This window comes from Lagenorhynchus albirostris, chromosome 18 (assembly GCF_949774975.1).
Source record: "Lagenorhynchus albirostris chromosome 18, mLagAlb1.1, whole genome shotgun sequence".
NCBI classification, from domain to species: domain Eukaryota; kingdom Metazoa; phylum Chordata; class Mammalia; order Artiodactyla; family Delphinidae; genus Lagenorhynchus; species Lagenorhynchus albirostris.
Genome location: NC_083112.1, coordinates 76945360 through 76965060, shown reverse-complemented (window position 1 = coordinate 76965060; position 19701 = coordinate 76945360). Strand labels below are relative to the sequence as shown.

Below are 19701 nucleotides of genomic sequence, written 5' to 3'. Positions count from 1 at the left end.
GAAGAGACCCAGACAAATCAAGGTTTAAGTCCAAAGAGGCTGTCTTTTCGCCCTCAGAAAAAGGAAGCACACAGTGTGCTGGTCGCTAAACGGAAAATTCTGGGCTGGGAGGCGTCACGAACACACGCCCGAAGCCTTGGGTCCAGACGCTCAATGAGCTGTCACACGAAGGAGCCGCCAACACGCCCTCTGCAGAGGGTGCAACTGCCGCCGTGCCACCTGCGGGAGACCCGGGAGGGCAGCGCTGGCCGACGCTCCAGGCCCAGGCTCCAGGGACAGTCGTCCGTGGTGGCGGGGCGAGGAGAAGCGCAGGACCCCTGCGAGCCTCGGGTGGCCTCTAGCGCCTCCACCAGAGAAAACTTTGAAGTGTCAGTGCAACATAACAGAGGCCAAGTCATGGGCACGCATAACAGAGGAAAATGCACAGGAAACATATTAGAAAATACTCAGCCTTCCCACTATCCTAAGAAAAACAAGACATTGTTCTGGCCCATCCAATGGCTAAAACAGATTGCACTCGCTGGGACGAGGTGGGGGAGCCAGGAAGACAGCACAGCGCCACCTTCCAGGGCCGACGGACGCAACACGTGCCCCCCTTTCTCGCAATAAATGTTCAAAAACGCCGATAACAACAGAAGCTAAACACAGATGTGCTAAACGAAGACGGGGATGGGGACCACCCCCACCAGGTGCCCCAAGTAAAGGAGGCCGCAAAGCACCGGCAGTGGTGGGAGCTGCCCTGGGGCCGGGCTGCAACCAGTGCTGTTACGGGACTGCCCCCGTCCCACCGAGTGGAGCTCTGGTGACCCGCACGGCTAATGAAAGAAAGCCTAGAGACTTCTGTCCGCCGGCCAGAGAAGCAGCTAGGAAGTGTGCTGGCCACTCAGGGATGGGGGACACAGCCTGTGAGAAACCAAACCAAGGCTGACCCCGCCAAGCGTGCAGTCCAAGGCCACACCATCTCCTGCAGGACCACCAGGATTTGCCAAGGGCAAGAAAGCTCTCGGGGCCCGGAGGAAGCCAATGTCAGCCGTCTCCGTAGGCACTTCTGCAACCCAGGGTGCAGAGGTACCCACTGAACAGCCATCCATCAAAGAGCAATCTATAAATAAAGCACAAGCTCACGAAGAATGAACCACCAAGGGAGTGTAAACAGAAAACATACGAGGGGACCAGTCCCCGAGATGCAGAAATTAACAGGATAATCTAGGAGGCTGTACAGCAAATGTGCTTAAAATGCCTGGAAAGAAATTAGGACCATAATGAGTTAAAAAGGCATCACGAAAATGAAGAGCATCCGGAAAAGAATGAAACAACTTCTAGAAATGAATACGATGGTCACTAAAACGAAAATCTTGGTGGACAGGTAAACAGGGCAGTGAGGAGGGGACGGGGAAGGGAAAGATCTGAGGAATGGACTCCAAGTGTGGTCCAGTGAAGCAAAGAAACGAAAGCATGAAAAGCGGATTAAAAGCCACGGAAGGTAAAAGCTAACCGGATGTTCAGGAGACAACAAAGCAAACGAGCAGGCAACGTGACTTTCCAGAAACGGCAAGTTCTCGCGTCCTGGGCTAGGGCAGCACGGCAGCCCTAAACAGTCACCCCTCCACCCCCGGGGGGCGGCCCTGCCGCTGGCGATGCTTCCAGAGGCAAAGGCAGTCACACCCCGGCCACCTCAGGGCCCAGCTATCGTGGGCTTTTCTTCCGCCTCTTTCTGGAAGGGTAAGGGCTCCCTCTCGTCATCCCTCATTTCCCTCTGCCTCTCCTGTCCGAAGGTTTCACAGCCCTGCTTTCTGCGCTGGTGGCGGCCCTCCCGCCAGGCTGTGTGCACTGACCCCTCGGAGCCCACGGGCGACGCTCAACCCTGAGGACAACTCCAACTCTGGCTCCCGCTTCTGAGTCCCCACTGTTTGTCACCCGGCCTGGAAACCATTCTCCCATCCCCGGTCAGGCTCCCCAGGGGTTAAGCCCCACGGTCACTGGTTTCTGTGCTGCCAGTTTCCTCAACCCTGTACTCCTTCCTATTGGCTTTCAACTGCTGAGCATCTTCCTGGTTCATTTAGCCATAATCTGTCCTTGTGGACTCTCCTGAACCTCGGTCTGAGCCTCTGTTACAGAGATCTCCAAGTGTGCACAGGAGTGGGGAGAAGCCCACACACGTGTGCCCCTGCTGAGCCTGCACAGGTGCCAGCCCCCGGCTGCTCTCATACCCTCTTTCCTCCTGGAAGCCTCACAGCAAAGCCCACCAACACTTCCGTGTCCACCCTACTCAGAGGGTTCTCCTCTTTAATTAAAATCCTAACATCAGGCACTTATCACACCTGACAAATTCCTAATAATTCCTTAATATTATCTGATGCAAGTCCATATTCAAATTTCCCGGTCGGTTACAACAAGGCTTTTGTAGTTGGCTTATTTGAATTAGGAACCAAATAAGATCTACACCGTGCACGGGGGCTGCTCTGCCCTAAGCCTTCTTTATCCTCTCAAAGCCCCTCCTCTCTTTACTTAACGCCAGCAGGGAGCACAGGGCACCGCCCCCTTCCCCATCACCCATGCTACCCAGTTTTCTATTCAGGGGACCTCAGGTAGGCTTCCTGATTTATGGGTAGACATTCTGTTGTTTTTTCACTGTTGTTCCCCCAGTTCCCACAACAGTGGCCACTAAAGTAAATATTTGTTGAATGGAGGTTGGCTGTGATTTTAGAACCGAGTGCAATCGTTAACAACCTTGGAGTATGAAAAACAGAATGCAAAGGTGGAAAAAGGTCAAGGGTAAGTTCTCGTGTTACAAAGAGGGGCATCAAGAGATGACTGTCAATGTCCCTGGACATGAAATAAACGATATTAGTTAGCATTCCTGATAAAGGGAACCAACAGGAGAGAGGGCAAGGGAGGACAAGTCAGAGAGAAAGTCTGCAGGACACAAATCAGGCAGAGAAGTCCCACCACACACAGAAGGGGCTGCGCGGAGAAGGCAGCTCATGGCGGGGGCCGGGGTCTCCCAGGGGCGATGGCCAGGAGAGGGGGAGGGGGGAGCAAGCGACCTCTGCCCGTCACCCCATCGGCTTTTCTGTCCCACGTGCTCTGTTTTCACATGCCTGGATTACTTTTAACGTAATATTTCACAAATAAAACTTTTTTTGAAAAGAGCATCTCTATTACTGAAGACTATGGACCCTGACCCCAAACTGCTACAGGACAGTTGACCCATGGGCGTGTCCTTGAACCAGGGGGTGTTAATCACGGTCACTGGGACGTGGCCACGCTCATAGAACACGCCCTACAGTGCCCAGTAACATCGGTGTTCGTGTGAGCGTGCGTTTATTATGTTACTCTAGAGAGACACTCACTTCCACATTCCAGAACAAATTACCAACCCCCTAACCGCAGGCTGCTCTGTACATATGTGAGGTTCCCCACACGCCCCAGAGGTGCCAGGCTTACATTTTATACTCTCCCCACCCAAAAAATGTGCATCAGGAAGAGAGAGCATGGAGAGGCACAGCCCCATTCCGGGTGCCTTGAGAAACACAGCATCACGTGCACCCATGCACATGTGTGCATGCACACGCCCAAACCCATTCCACGCCAAAGAAGGGGGTGAGGGCAGAGGCTTTTCCCTGCCACACTAATGAAACAAGGTTCTGTGTCACCCTGTCCCTCTCCCTGCACAGGTTATATTTCTATCAAACACTGCTCTTTCACAGCCAGAGTAATAACTGCGTCCAAAATCCAGCTTGCATTTCATGTCACTTTAGTATGCCAAAAATAAACAGAAAATACTGGAAAATGAGAAACTTAGGAAATGGCAGTGTGAATGCTCATTAAACATCACGCTGCAAGTGAGAGTAGCAAGTGAGAGCCATTTAAGTTCCCACATCACTGCCAAGCACGGCTCATGACTCAGCGCCCCAAGCTCACCCGATCCTAAAGGAACACTTCCAAGAAGTGCCTTCACTGTTCACTGACGAGAAAACTCAGCGCATCAGAAATGACCGCTTAACAGAAACCCGGTGCACGAGGTGCACACGTGAACCGGGACCTGGGAGCATCCCGAGCCCACGGGTGCCCCCAGCAGCAGCCCGGCCACGGCAGTGCTCACGTTCTAACCCACGGGAGACCCAGCGTGTCCGCGTTCCCGGAAGGAGGGCAGCAGCAGCGCCGCTCACTACAGAGCCGGCCTCCTGGCTGCTTTCCTTCCATCTCTCTCGAATTTAAGAAACTATCACGCGTGCGTGCAAAATACACATATACATCTGTGTGAATAAAATGAGTTTCACGTATTCAGGAAGAACATCCAGTGCGTTTGCAGCAAAACGTGAAGCATCCTCAGGCAGACTCTTGGAAGAGATCTGTCTTCAAGGAGGGAGTATTTCAAACAAGAAACCACACACAGGTCCAAGACACAAACACGCGGGGTGAAGCCTGACCAGAGCACTGCCACCTCAGGCCACAAGGGGGCAGGCGGCCGCGGCCGCGCACACGCCCCACCCGAGAAGCCGGACGGAGGCTGGACACTCGAGAACTCACCCGGAGACGTGCAGCCCAGGGGATATCACGGAGAAGTAATCTCAGCTTTGTTTATTCGATAGAAATATTAGTAAATCAAATCAAAATTTAACGCAGAAGAGAAACTCACTGTTTAAAGGAAGTCGCTGTTGGTCTTTCGTAAGGAAATGACCCTGACATGATGGCCAGTTAGAGAAGTCTGTATGTTGGGACCTGGCACATTTTCTTTACAGAAAATTAAGCATTAATGACACTGTGAATTACAACACTTATGCTAAACTTGCCCTTTCAAAAAGGAAACCTATTCCAAAATCAAAAAGCCACATTAATTACTTTAAAAAAATGCAATACAGAAATGTTACTGTGATCCTAGAGTTTCACTCTCAACTGTTACAGAGTGATACGGTAAAAACATGGTTTCACGTCTTTCCTTCTCAAATGCCCACGTTTAAAATCAGACGGGGACAGCTTTCCTTAGAATATACTGGAGAGTAACCTGAGGACACCCGGGATAGAAACTTACCAAAAGAGGTTATTCCTTTGGTTCAACAGTCAAATAAAGAATACTCAGCATAACAGATCACCAATTTAAGCAAATATGTTATTCCCTATTATTTTAAAAAACAAACAGGAAAAAAAGGAAAGTTTTCAAAGTTACTTGGGTCTCAGTTTGGTATGAAAACTAGGGATTCCATGTGACCCCTGCAAACAGCCCTTGGACAACAATGCAGTTACGCACATACGATGAAAAGGGGTCTCTCTCTCTCTCCCTCTCTCTCCCTCTCTCTCTCTCTCTCTCTCACACACACACACACACACACACACACAGAAACACAGGATTAAGACACAGAAATAGGAATTTTAGGCAGAACAAAGTGATGCAGTCACTCCTGATGCAGGTAAACACTCATAAACATGCAATGGCTGGTTCTCCTTAGAGCCACATCTGCCCCCCTCGCCACCCCCGGCTCTCAGCCCCAAAACCCCCCTCCAAAAGTGGGGCTGAGAGCAGAACACTCATGCCAGGCTGCTAGATGCTCAGAGGCCAACAGCTGTGACAACCCGCCACCACAAATGGCACTGACCACACTCACACATCCACCTGAAAACAACAGACGACACTGACCATACTCTCATCCACCTGAAAACAACCCTCTGGGACTATCTTTGCAGTGTAATTTTCAAAGGTTAACTTTGGAGAAATACCTGAAAAGGAAAAATTCATTTGCACTCTTACTATGGTGACTCAAAATCAGACCAGAATTCCCATTTAAATGAGCTGTGCACAGCAAAATTCAAGAGGCATAGATTCAACAGACGTCTGCACAATCAGCAAGTTCCACTCTTTATGGCGTGCCCCACCACCAGCTCTGTGACCCCCTGAGGACGTGCCCACCACCAGCTCTGTGACCCCGAGGACGTGCCCACCACCAGCTCTGTGACCCCTGAGGACGTGCCCACCACCAGCTCTGTGACCCCTCAGGACATGTGTACCCTATGCCCTGAATATCCCAACAGTACTTATCCTCTGGAGTTGTGGTGAGGACTGAAGTCACAGATGAAAAGCACTTTCTACAGGAACCAGAACATAAAAACTTGGCTATTATTGCTAACAGTGTTATTATGATAATGAAAATACACTGCTTTTATTATCAACAATAGAACGATATCAACTATAGAAAAAGAGCAACAATGAGATACCACTTTACACCCGTTAGGATGGCCATTATCAAAAAAACAAAACAAAACAGAAAACAACAAGTGTCAGCAAAGATGTGGAGAAATGGGAATCCCCGTGCATTGCTGATGGGAGTGTGGAATGGTGTAGCTGCTGTGGAAGCAGCTCAGCAGTTGCTCAAAAACCGAACACAGTCGCCGTGTGAGCCAGCAATTCCACTCCCAGGGATATACCCAGGAGAGCTGAAAGGACTCAGGACAGACATCTGTACAGCCATGTTCACGGCAGCATTATTCACAAGAGCCAAAAGCTAGAAACAACCCAAAAGTCTAGGAACAGAAGAATGGATAAATAAAATTCGGGTGTGAAATAAAAACACGTACACATATGTACTGGTCTCTGCCCCCGGTTCCTGGCACGAGGCTCCTGAAGCCCTCGGAACTCCTGACGAGGCCGCTGGGAGCATCTTCTGTTCTAACACTGGGTCTCTGACCCTGTTCCTGACACACAGTCCCTAAACCCCCTGGAGTTTCCTGGGTGACAGGGGCGTCCTTTGTTCTCATGAGGCGACTCCAGGGGGGGCTTCTGGGTGGCTCCTGGTCACCACAACGACCAAGCCGTGATTAGAAGCTCGGAGCTTCCAGCCCCGCCCCATTCTCGGGAAGGCAAGAGGGCTGGAGACTGAGTTAACCATCAGTCATGCCTCTGTGATGAAACCTCCGTAAAATCCCAACAGCGTGGGGTTCAGAGAGCTTCCAGGTCGGGGAACACACCTACGTGCCAGGAAGGTGGCACCCCAACTCCACGGGGACAGAATCTCCCGCGCCTGGGACCCTTCTGGGCCTCGCCCCCTGTGCCTCTTCATCCGGCTGTTCATCTGTGTCCTCTCCTCCGGGATAAACCAGGAAACCTGAGGAGCGCTCCCCCCGAGTTCTGTGAGCCCTTCCAGCAAATTATCAAACTCTAGGAGAGGGTCACAGGAACCCCGATTTACAGCCAGTTGGTCAGAAGCCCAGGTGACAACCTGGGGCTGGTGGCGTATGAAGTGGGGTCAGTCTTGTGGGCCTGAGCCGTCAACCTCTGTGACACTGACCCCAGGCAGATGGCTATCAGAACTGAACTGAACTGCAGGACACCTAGCTGGTGTGATCCAGTGGCGTGATGTGTGGAAAGCCCACACACTGGTGTAAGAAGTGCTCCAAGTGTGGCGGCAGTGTGAGAACAGAGGAGAAACACAGAGGTGTGAGGGTTTATCAGTGGCATAACCGTACAAGGGCATATTATTCAGCCTTAAAAAGGAGTGAAATTCTGACACACACACTACAACACGGGTGAACCCAGAAGACATGCTGAGTGAAATAAGCCTGTCACAAAAGGACAAATCATGTATGATTCCCCCAACACGAGGCTCTTAGGAGTCAAACGTCAGTCGAGACAGAGTCGCACGGGGACTGCCAGGGGCTCAGGGGAGACAGGGATTGCTCGATGGGTTGAGAATCTGGGAAGATGAGGGCGCTCTGAGGCGGATGGTGGTGGTGGCTGTGCAGCAGCGTGAACCTACTTAGCGCCACTACACTGTACACGTAAACATTTTTTTTAAACGGTTAAAATGGTCAATTTTACATTATGGTAAATTTTACTACAATCTAAGAAAGACAGAAGAAGCACGTGTTATTCCCCCCCAAAATCCAACACCGGAAACCTTTACCAATCAGGGCTGCAGGCTGCCTTATTAAAATACTTATGGTTTGGCGCCACTGCTAGGAAAATACTCGTTTTATCAAAACTGTCACGTTCACTTTTAGACAGCTCTTCTTCTTGCTACCTCAAAAAGCCAAAGAACAGCAATTAGCGCTCCCCGGGCTCCTGCTCTGTGCCACCAGGCCCGCAGCACAGGCTGCACCAACGCGCACGAGGGAGCCCCGCTGACCCCACAAGGGAGCACCGTCCCCGCACCCTAACCTGAAATGCCCGTGGGCCCCGGGGCTCCTCCCGGCACGGAGCCGCTCCCATCACACTCCTTCCACGCGGCCCTACCCGCACCGCGGACCACCACCACTCTCCCCAGGCAGAAGCAGAACACCGCAGCACACAGCAAGGCCTTTCCAGACAATGGACGACATGCAAGTCAAGTCACAGCAGACTCGGCCTGCAAATCCCTCCCCACCTCTGCGTCTCCGGCCACCCACTCTTCCCTTTTAAGACGCTGGTTCTGAAATCTCACTCATCAGAGCGCCTACACCCCAGCTCCATATGAATACAAACATACACACATACACACATGAACCCATGAAGGCAAGGACTACATGACTGCACTGATAAAACCAGCAGTCTCTATGGATAAATGAACGCTGCTTCAGGGAACGAGGGACTACTGGGCAGACGTGCTCAGGAGGCCTGCCATTCCCCCCCGTGACGCCACGCAGGACAGCACCACACGCACACACGCAGAGGCCGTGCGCCTGAACTTCCACACCCATACCAGAGTGACACAAATCACAGATCCCAGGCCGCAGAGAGAACCTGCGATTCCACGACGTGAGTCTAAGCAGAAATGAAAACAGTGCCAGTGCCACTCACTATTCCCTTTCAAAACGGGATAAGCATCTGAGGGATTTTTTAAATTCAGTAATGTTAAGCAATTGCAGAAAACCTGAGGAAAGCGATGCATTTTAAAATGCTATCATGAGCACAAAGAAAAGGACAGAAATTACTTAACTGTACATGACGGGCAAAAGCACCCACAGCAAGAAACCCACCACAGCAAGAAGCCGCCACAGCCTGCGGGACAGAGCCAGCTCTCAGTCCCGACAGCAGCCCTACAAAGGGCGATAAGGTTTACCTTATGTAAAAGCGTAACCACAAAAATAAAGCCCAACAGGTTTGAGATGTTTCTCCTCACAAAGGGAAAATAGCAGAGTAAGCCTCTATTTTAAAGTGCTGATGCCGCAACGGAATGAAGAGCTAGCCTGTGACCGTGCAGCCCTTCCCCCAGCGCGGGGGCAAACACCACTCCCCCTCGCAGAAAGGACACGGGAGACCGGCCCCGCCCAGGACAGGGGGCACGTGCCCTGCCTCCTGCTCCCCCGCCGGCCACTCACCGCTGGGCTTGATCTCGCGCACGTAGTTGCTGGGGAACCAGCCGGTCCTGCCGCTGTGCGTGCCCTCCCACCAGCCCCCTTCCTCCACCCGCGTGACGTGGATGACGTCGCCTTTCGCAAAGGACAGCTCGTCTTCATTCGTCTGCTGGAAGTTAAACTTGGCTCTTACGACCAGCTGATTGTTGCTATTATCCGTCATGTCCTAAAAAGGGGAGAAGGGAGGAGACGTCATGAAGGACACACATTCTACACCGTGATGACACGAACAGATTTCGCTTGGACAGACAGGGCGTAACCACCCCGTTCATGTGGCAGAGGAGCGCTGGACACACCAAAGTCCCCACGGCCCTGTCCACTGCCCCAGGTCCAGTCCCGGAGGAAACCCTCAATGGCTGCAAAGGTCTTATTCCTGCCAGTGTGGTGCCTACATGAGCAGAGACACACTTTCACACACATTTACACGCTACACACTTCTCTACAGTTTGCAACAAGTTAATACACTTTGAGCATTTTCCTAGCAGTCCTTAATTACTTCAGTCTTAACTAACTGCTTAATATTACACTGTACGGCAGTGCCATTAGTTACTTAACCAAGTCTCCACTACTAGACTTGAGACCATGTCTAGTTGCTTTCTACTGCAAAACAAGGCTGCATCAGAACTGTCTGCACATCTTTGCACACGCCTGTAAATGAGCCGATACGTTAAATTCAGGTCAGAGAACACGGATGACACATTTTAAATCTTAACGCCCATTGCTAAGTTGCGCTCCAAAAAGGTCCCAGACATCCCCGCCAGCAGCGTCTAAGACGTCTGACTGCTTCAAACACTCACCGACACTGGATACTGCCAAACCGACAGGAAGAAAGGGTACCTCATTTTAACTTGCATCCTTCTCAGAGGTTAAGCCTAACTGCAGATCTCTGAAAAGTGGGCAGAGGAAGGCAGACTGGCTGGAATGTCTGTCTCCATCTATCCCAGACCGGGTGCTGGGGAGGTCTGCAACCTGGAACTGCCAACGGAAGTCGACAAACAAAAATCCCCAAGCAGAGTCTGCTCTCCTGGCCAAAGCGGCGGGAAAGGGACAGCACATGGGCCACTCAGCCAGCACGCGGGTGTCCAAGGGGACCAGGCAGGACATCCCGTGGCCCACCAAGCCCCAGAGCTCCTCCAGCACCAGTGACATCAGCCAAGATGAGGCTGGGAGTCCAGCGTCCAGTCCCCCCAGGTGGCAGCAGGCAGCCCCATATGCCCACACAGGTGTCCCCTGCCCTCCACCCAGCCTCGTGGGGGGAGCCAGGCCCAGCGTCTCCCCGACCCCCCTCCAGCAGCACTGTCAGGGGTCCAAGAGAAACCCCAGTGACACCAGGTCAATGAATCTGACCCGACACCACAGCAAGGAAACCAAGCTGTCCCCAGAACCACGGTCTACCACCCTCAGCCAGGACTGCCACACAAAACCCCATCAGCCAGGGCTGCAGCCGCAGACGCAAGATCTCAGCAGGATCCAGCATCTTCCAACACACTCTCCCAAGTGTCTAGGATAGAACTGAAGACACCCCTTATTCCAAGAACAAGGAAAATCGGAGCCTGACTGAGAAAAGACATGGATCCCCACACTAAGATGAAGCGCTCTCAAAACAGACAAAAGAGAAAATCCCAGAAATGAAACAGAACTTACAAAATCTACTCAAACTGACAGAGTGAAAAAAAATTAAGAGAGCCCCAGGGACTTGGGGGAAATGACAAAGATCTGAGATTGGAACCATCGAAGTCTTGGAGGAGAAAGGACAGAGTTGAAAGGGAGTCTAAGAAATACGGCTAAAAATGTCCCAAATGTGACAAAGGACACAAACACACAGGGTCAAGAAGCTGAGTGAGCCCCACACAGGACGCACCTAAAGAAACCTGGACCAAGTCACACTGTAACTAAACTGCAGAAAACTGAAGACAAAAAAACTTTCATCTCAGGATAAAAAAGACGTCTGCGGATATGCAAGATCTGAACAACTTGACCTCCCCTGCACCCTTGCTCAAGAAGTTAGTATAAGATGCACTCCTCCAAAACAGGGAATTAACCACGAAAAAAATGAAGACACAGAAAGACATGGAGGAAGTCGACTCGGGTCAAAGGAGTCTGCAGGTGATGAGGGAAGCACAGAGGCGGCGGCTGGCACGTCCTGGCTGCAACCAAGAGACGCTCCGGCAGCCAGAAGACTTCACCAGCGCCCCAGGAAGAGGAAACTGAAAAACCCGAACACGTCTGAATGCACAGACGAGATTCTTTCAAGAAAGGCCACAGACCAGACTATAATCTGCACAAGGTGCACAGAAAACTAAAGAGGCAACAGAAGGTCATCAGGAAAGCACAGTCCCAGCACACGGTGGCCCCACTGTGAGTCTGGGTCATGATGATGTTGCACTAACACCCACCCAACGAAGCCACTAGAGGACTCAGCCACGGGGAAGGGAGGCCCAGAAGCACCCGTGAAGCTAAGGCCCAGGGGAAGTGGAAGAGCCCTGATGCCCCCTGCCACTGTGGGACGTCCACAGTGGCAACACTGTGTTATTTTTTAAAAAAAACCCAAACCAACCTTTATATAAGGCATTTTATTTAGAGAGACACAGAGAAAACATGGGAAGCGGTTGTGTCTCTACTGATTGTTTCCTAATAGCAAGTCTTGCAGAGTTACCTGAGTCTTTAAACTAGGTTCATGTATCACTAAGCAAGATGAAAAAGATAAAGCACAAACACAGTGCTCAGGCAGAACGTCAAGAAGAGGAGCTGATAGAATGCCTAAAATAGTTCATGTGTGTTTATCTATTTATGTGTTTATACGTTAACTGCTATAAATCATGTTTATTTAATAATTCAAATTAATACATTAAATATCTAACGGATTAAACATTTAATGCATACTTCACATTTAATACTTAGAATATTCGATAAAGCAATCTCTCATCCACATTTGGCAGGAAGCCTCTGGCTGACCACTGTCCCCTCAAACGCAGGGTGGCAGGGGCACCTGAGCGGTGAGGGCCAGACAGGGCTCACGTCACAGCCGGGACACAGCACACACACGCTGTCCTCGCTCTGCTCAGAGAAACATGACCCGCTCATACACTGTGTCAGGTTCTCTCTCTCTGCAGACCACTGTCATCACTCATCAGCCGTCTACTCTGATCTCCATGACATTCTCCTTCTTGTGACTTCCCCTGGCTTTGCAGAGCCGATTCGGGTGACAAATTCCAATAACGAACATGACACGTAACAAACACAGGTGCAGAGCAGGCCCCTAAGGAGGTCAAACTGCCCTGGGAGCCCTGCTGCCGGCCTGTCTGTCCCCCTACTGCTGGGCGCACACCGGGCGGCATCCAGGTGGCACACGGGGCTCTCATCAGGACGCTGCCGAGGCGGTGACCTACACTCTCCCTACAGCTGCAGACCAGGCAAACACCAGGGATGCCTTCCTCACCTCAGAAAGGGACACTCCACTAAGCACAGGACAAGGTGACGTCTGCACAGGGCCAGGCGGCCAGGCTGGACCCCTTCATTCTGACGCCACAGGTTCCCAGCCGTGGAGCATGGCCTACACTCAAGGATGGGCTCTAGGAGCGCTGTGAGCGGGCGCGAGCCCAGGCGGGGTGAGGACCACGCACCAGGCAGACAGCCCAGCCCTCCACGCGGGGGGCTACTGCCACCGCTGCTGCTGCCCCGGGAGGCTGGAAAGGGCGTATTCAGTCACTAGCTTCAGCTCTTTTCCTCCCCTTTTCTAAAAGCTCCCCTGAAACGAGGGGTGGAGAAATCGTTATTCCCTTTTTTTTTAAAATAAATTTATTTATTTTATTCTTGGCTGCGTTGGGTCTTCGTTGCTGCGTGTGGGCTTTCTCTAGTTGCGGCGAGCGGGGGCTGCTCTTCGTTGTGGTGCGTGGGCTTCTCACTGCGGTGGCTTCTCTTGTTGAGGAGCACGGGCTCTAGGCACGCGGGCTTCAGTACTTCTGGCACGTGGGCTCAGTAGTTGTGGCTCGTGGGCTCTAGAGTGCAGGCTCAGTAGTTGTGGCGCACGGGCTCAGTCGCTCCGCGGCATGTGGGATCTTCCTGGACCAGGGCTCGAACCCGTGTCCCCTGCAGTGGCAGGCGGATTCCTAACTACTGTGCCGCCAGGGAAGTCCGAAATCGTTATTCTTACCTAGCAGCTCAAGAGGAGTCTCACCGCATTCGCCTCGTGAGTGGCTCACCGGGTCCACGGCACAGGCAAGGTGGCTGGGGCTTTTTAGTTCTGATGTAACTTGAACTTTCTCTTGCTAATGAAACACCAATGCTATACTTACCGTGATCTCAGCAACATTCATCACAACAGAACATTTAACTTTATCTTACTAAAATTATTCCTTTGCAATCCAGTCCTCATTTACTCAAAAACAAAACAAAAAAACCGACAACTGCCACAAGCGAATGGGTCAGACAGCAAAGGTTTCTTTATCCAAAGCTTGATTTTTCTTGCATTTTCCTTGCATATTTCATAGAGCTAACTGAAACTATTTTTCAAGTGGTCTGGGCATCTTCCCTTGCTTTGGACCACAGAGCTTGCAATGGGACCCTGTAAGCCCGTCCAGCCTCACGGGGTGGCCGTGAGGGTCACGTGAGTCAGTCCAGGTGAGACACGGAACCAGCCAGAGCTGACACAGAGAAAAAACACTCAGGTGTGTTGTGTTGCTCGCAAGGCCTGAAACAGGGCAATGGGACTTCTCAGAGAGGAAGAACAGTCACAGCCACACAACACGGAGAGTTAGTTCGAGTTCAAAAAGTTCAAAAACACATAAAAATTATATCCCTTCTACAGCTCTCCGTTTTTACCGCTGCTTCGTGACCAAACTCAAATTAACTTCTCTGTACAACACACAGCTCCAACGAGGTTAACTTCCGTTTCCGAGGATCACACCAGCTTACTGGGCAATACTCCCTTGTGGTAAAGTAGAGAGCAGCGGTCTCTGAAGACTCCAGGGGGTCGGTTCTCTTCAGACTCACAGGACGAGCTCACTGATTCTCTAACATACAATAATTTACTAAAGTGTCGCATGAAGCGAAGTCACAGCACCGGCTGATCGAGCTGAGGACCAGGCCACCATCCGGTCCAGAGCGGGCTCGGCTGTCTGGCAGGCGGACACGCACCCTGGCTGGCGGATGGGGCGGCCCCTCCCCACGGTCACCGCTCGGCCCTGTACTTCACCTTCCCAGGTCCTCATTTCCAAGCCTGTGCTCGCAGCCTGTCTCCTGACGATTTACAAATGGGTTTTCCTCACTTTCCAGGAGGACTGTTCATCTCAGGTGGCTTCCCCACCTCACCAGCACTGTTATAAGAGAGCCCCTCCTTCACAAGCTGCATCCTGACTCAGTAGGGTGCTGTCACGCTTTCATAAAGAGAAAAAAACCCTCTAGGTTCTTCGGCTTCCAGCCATTTCTTCATCATCTAAGTACTAGGTATGGATTTCTTATTCCCAAACTTCCGTACCTTTGTGCAGAGTAGGTAAGAAAATATGATGCAAGTGACCAGGAAAACGTTTTAAAGGTCACATCCCTCCAGATAAACAGGTCTATATCTTACAATAGAGCGCCCCAAATACACAGATTTCTTAGAAGCCGTCATGAAGCACGACACGCGGATAATCTGGTGATGGGCAAACGTCAGACCCGAGAATAGGAGCAACGGCAGCAAAGGCAAACCACCCTCTGGCTGAGCAACTCCCCGGAGGCCCGTGTGTCCTTCCAGACACGCTGCACACGCCCGGCTCCCCAACACACTCCCACTCTCAGGGACCAACTCTCACACTTACCAAACTCCGATACTGGCCCTGGAACAATTTTGAAGTCCGACCGTGCGAAGGCTGGGGTCCCAGGGAGTCAAAAGACTTGATCCGGTGAGAGGAGGGCCGGGCACACACGGAGTCACTTCCCAGGCCGATGTCTGCAAGGTTGTCACAGGGGAGAGAGCGAGCTGAGTCCCCTGACACTGCGCCCACACCCCGCACCGGGCTCCGAGGGTCAGGGGGCCACCCGCGCAGGAGACCAGGAGCAGAGTCCCCGCCACGGGACCGAACGACCGCACGCGCCCCAGGCACCTTCCCGGGAATTAACTGAACATAACTACTTAGCAGTCCTTCTCTAGCTAAGTTCCGAGTTTACAACGTGTTTCGTAACTGTTTTCAGTACTTTCCCCTCACCTGGAAACAAGAAGCCTCTCACGCTCGACTCCTGAGCAGACAGACTCCCCCCGCGTCCGCCCCGCACGCCCACTCCTCCAGGGTTGCTCTTCGCGCCGCGGGCGAGCCGCGAGCCTGATCGTGCCAGAGACGGAAAAGCCTCTCCTACTTGAGACAAACGGGCCCCCTGGCACCTTCCGGACAGAGAGGCCCTTCGGAGGATGATGCCCCCGGCATGACGGCAGGCACCCTGCACTCACCTCCCAGGGCTGCGAAAGGACGAGAGACCACACAGCACTAAAGGCTCAGCTCTCTCTCTGGAGTCGCTGCAAGATCACACACCCCACTCAGGCCACCAGCACGTAAATGTCAGCAGCCCACTTCGCAGAAGCGATGTGATTTTTTAAAAATGAGGCCACGAGAGAGTTTTCTAGGGAAATCACTGTTTTGACATGCACGCGCCTAGCAATTTCCTACAGCTATGTGGGGGGCCTTCTATAAAAATGTCCTGAAACTGGGGGTCTCCAGGTCCTCTTTCTCTGGCAGATCCCTTTGGATTGGCTTACACAGCGTCTTATGACATTCTGAATTAGGTACCAACAACTGGAAGTCTGGGGACTCCCCAGGGAAACCGGCATTCCCAGCTGTTCTTGAAGCACCGGGGCTCTGGCGCCTCTGGCTCCGAGCTCCCTGACTGACCCAGAGCTGAGCAGGGCCCACGCGGGCAGAGCAACCGCTGCCCTCTGCCCCCCTCGCTCCTCTATGCTGCCTGCCGGGCTCCACGGACCTGGCGTCCGGGACCCCTGCCCTAAAACCACCTTGACGTCTCAGTGTGGAAGCCCTTCCAATTCTCAGGCCCTGCTCAGTGCTGGCAGTAAGGGCCAGTGTTTGCTCCCGCCGTGTGGCAGAGGCCTGGCAACTGCGAGCACAAACAGCGCCCAGAGGACACGCGTGAAGAAACTGCCCCAGTGGCCGCCTGCCGTACCCAGGGAGTGTTTAGGATCCCTTCCTTCCCCACCTCCAATCTCTCCTCTGTCCAAGTAAAAGGCAAGTATTCCTCCACAAGCCTGGAGAACACAAAGGGTCTCCCTGAAGTGCCGGAAGCAGAGGAAAGACGGTGACGGGCTTCCCCAACAACGACCCTGGAGTCAGCAGGTGCACCTGTCTTACACTTGCGTCAGCCCCTACAGCCGGCGGCTGAAAAGGCACCGTCACCTCCTTCACGCTGACTTCAGAAACACAAATGAAGAGCAGCAGCCAACAAACACAGAAGCAAAAAGTTCTCTTCACCTGAGAAGGCTCAGTCCTCTTGTTTAAAAGCTGAAGAGAGAAGTACCAGGTTTATTTCAGAACTTCCAAACAGGTCTTCATAAAGAACAGCGCTAGATGCTCTGCGTCCAGGGTATATCCAATGATGTCAAGAACACACGAGAAACACTTCTGCATCAGATGGGGGTGGGAACGATGGTAACACATGCCCGGAAGATACAGCTCCCGGCCTGTGTCCATGCTTCCCATGGCCTGCGGGGCTCCGCCTCGATCACCGAGGGTCTCGCGGCCCGGTGGACGGAGCAAAGCTGCCCTCGTCGCTCCCCCTCTCCTTCCGACCCACCCGAACTTACACACCCAGAGCGAGAGCAAACCTGCCGTCTCCCACCCGTGGCCTCACACGTGGGGACCGTGTCTACCAAAGCCGCTCTCGCCCCAGCTGCCAGAGAGCGAGCCCAGCGGAGGGCAGTGAGTGTCAAACTGTGGCCCAGACGCCGGCAAAGTGCTGCAGGCGGGCCGGGGCCGGGGAGGCGCCCGCGCTGCACCCGCCGCCTGCACGCGCTCCTCCCCTGTGAAGCCCACTCATCGGCTGCCAACGCTTCGACCGCGGCAGGCCGGCTCCTTTATTATCTGTCTGCTCACGTTAGGTCTATCGCTTCTCCCCGGAGGGATCGAAGAGGCAGCACAAGCTTGACAAAACGCCACAAGCCTCCTGTCTGGAGGGTGCGATGGCTGCATGTCCTTATGTCCGCCTTGATGCCCCCACTTCTCCGCCCCCTCTCGCTCTCCTCCTGGACTTGGACCCTCACGCTTTCCTACACTCGCTCACCTGGGTCCTAATTTAGCGTGTCCTCAGGTGCTGTCACCTCAACAGCCCAAGACATTCTCAACTTCAAGCCCTAAGTCAAGCTATGAAAAGGGAAGCCCTGCCCGGGACGGCGGGCAGCACAGGCTGCTCTGGGCGCACGTCCGCAAGCGCAGACAGCGGGGCAGCGCCCAGACAGCCCTCCCAGCAAACGAGTGGCGTGAGGGGCCCCGGAAGCGGTTCCTGCAGCCCCGAGCGTTCCAACCCCATCCCGTCCCCACACAGTGAGGAAGGGTAGGGGCGAAATGAGAGGAGACCCTGACAAGAGAAACTTACTTTTTCTGATCAAAAGAGACAGTATCAAGGGCTAACTGCCCCTCCCAGGGATCTGAAACTACAGTCCGTAAAGGTAAGTAGAAAACAAACATGACTTTAAAACAAAAGAGCCTCTAAGCCCTTCTGGTGCCTCAGGCAGCCTCCAGGCCCGAGCTAGCCCCACAGGAGCACAGACAGACCCCGCTGTCCTCTCCGCGGTCGGGGAGCCCACCTCTCCCTAGAGGTGCAACTGGGGCTCGAACCCGCAGCCCACAGAGCCCAGGTGCCCCCGTCACCCTCAGGAAACCTGGCCCAGGTAGGTGTTTACTGTAGAGACCAGCTCACTGGCTGCACCTCAAAAACAGGCAGTAGATCTGCTCACGAGATCTGAGCTTTAATCAGCATGAACTCCAGAGCAAGGTGCTTCACGCTCCAGGACAGCCCATGCGTTGCCCCTGTGAACAAGGCACTCCCCCTCTGCTGTACTTTCCTCTCTGCTCACAGGAAGGAAAGCACTGATATCTACCAGGACCTAAAGAGGAAGACCCTGCTCGCAGCAAAGGTGACAACCAAAATTTTAATGCAACCCTTTTTTAAATTCAATAATGTTCACTCTGCCTCACTAACACAAAAGCAACAAGGTTTTTGCCCCTTTTTCTTCCCCTCCCCTCAAGTTCAGTAAAAAAGAGACTTACCTGCTGTTACTTTATTTAGAGTCACTAAGGAGCTGAGGACCTTGTTGAAATTCTGCCCCTGATACAAATCGTTTGCATCAAATGTCTGAAAGGGAAAAGTGAACAAGCAGAATTAGCAGAGTCCGGTGTCGGGCAGTTCTGCGCAGTAAGAGGAAGACAGTAGGCTTCGCAGGCGAGACCCCAGGAGGTGGCACACCTGGGAGCTCGGCTTCCAGTCGCAGCAGGAGGCCAGGCCAGATTCCCTTACTGGGGCCGCTCCGGGCCCGGGTCCAGCTCCCTAACCACCACGTCCCCACCCTGCCGCGCCCCCTTCATAACCTGGGGCACTGCCGGCACTCCGTGAAGGCTCCTCTCCTCAGACTGAGGCTGAGGCCTCAGGGCAGGCCTACTACAGACTTCCTCTCCTGGCCACAGCCGATGCCAAAACCAACAGCAGCAAAAGGGAAACGCCGACAGCAGAGAGGATACGAGAGGGAAGGAAGGGAAGGCAGGAGAGGCCGATCCCAGACGAGGGGGAGCGGGGACACCGCCACCCTCGGGGCAGAGCACGAGGCCAGACCAGGACCGTCTAGTCTGCATCGCTGCAATCTCGGCCGCCTAGAGACCGGGGACGCGCCCAAGCTAGTCCCCTCCCCGCCCACCCTCCAACACCCAGGAGCTGAAAGATGCTGCGCATCAGGCTGCCTAGGCACAGCACGGCTGATCCACGATGCGTGCGCAAACACACGCGCTAAAGCAAACACGGCTCATCCCCAAACACTGTCTGAAGACCACATACACCTTCTGATCACTGAGTAACTGCTTCCCTCCCCCAAATTTAACAGTCAAATCATCCACAACTCTGTGCCAGAAAAATGATGAAAAGCGTTCTTTGAGATGCAGGTAACAGAGATGCGCTCGGATGCCCAAAAGAAAACTGTGTTAACACTCTTCAAAGGTTCTCTCACTGGGGCAAAAACGGACTATGGTGACCAGTCATCCCAGGAGTGACTTCCTCTGCAGGCCGCCTGTCACCCCTCCCCCGACTCGGCGGCTCCTCTATCCCACACCCTGCCAGGAGCCCCGGCTTCCCCGCTTCCTGCTTCTCCCTCCCCCTGCACAGCTAACCCTCACTCATCCGGCTCCC

At 53.1% G+C, this 19701-nt stretch overlaps 1 protein-coding gene across 5 annotated transcripts in view; it reads right to left on the bottom strand.

The window, feature by feature from the left end:
- ARHGEF7 (Rho guanine nucleotide exchange factor 7) overlaps positions 1–19701 on the bottom strand; it is a 126007-nt gene that overhangs the window by 52608 nt on the left and 53698 nt on the right. For all 5 annotated transcript variants that reach the window (XR_009536726.1, XM_060128989.1, XM_060128986.1 and 2 more), the window contains 3 exons: positions 18576–18660; positions 15126–15256; positions 9292–9493 (listed from right to left, as the gene is read on the bottom strand). Coding sequence is in view for 4 of the 5 variants with exons in the window: in XM_060128989.1 (XP_059984972.1) it covers positions 9292–9493; positions 15126–15256; positions 18576–18660 (418 nt within the window). In the remaining variant the exon portion in view is untranslated. The remainder of the gene's footprint in view (positions 1–9291; positions 9494–15125; positions 15257–18575; positions 18661–19701) is intronic.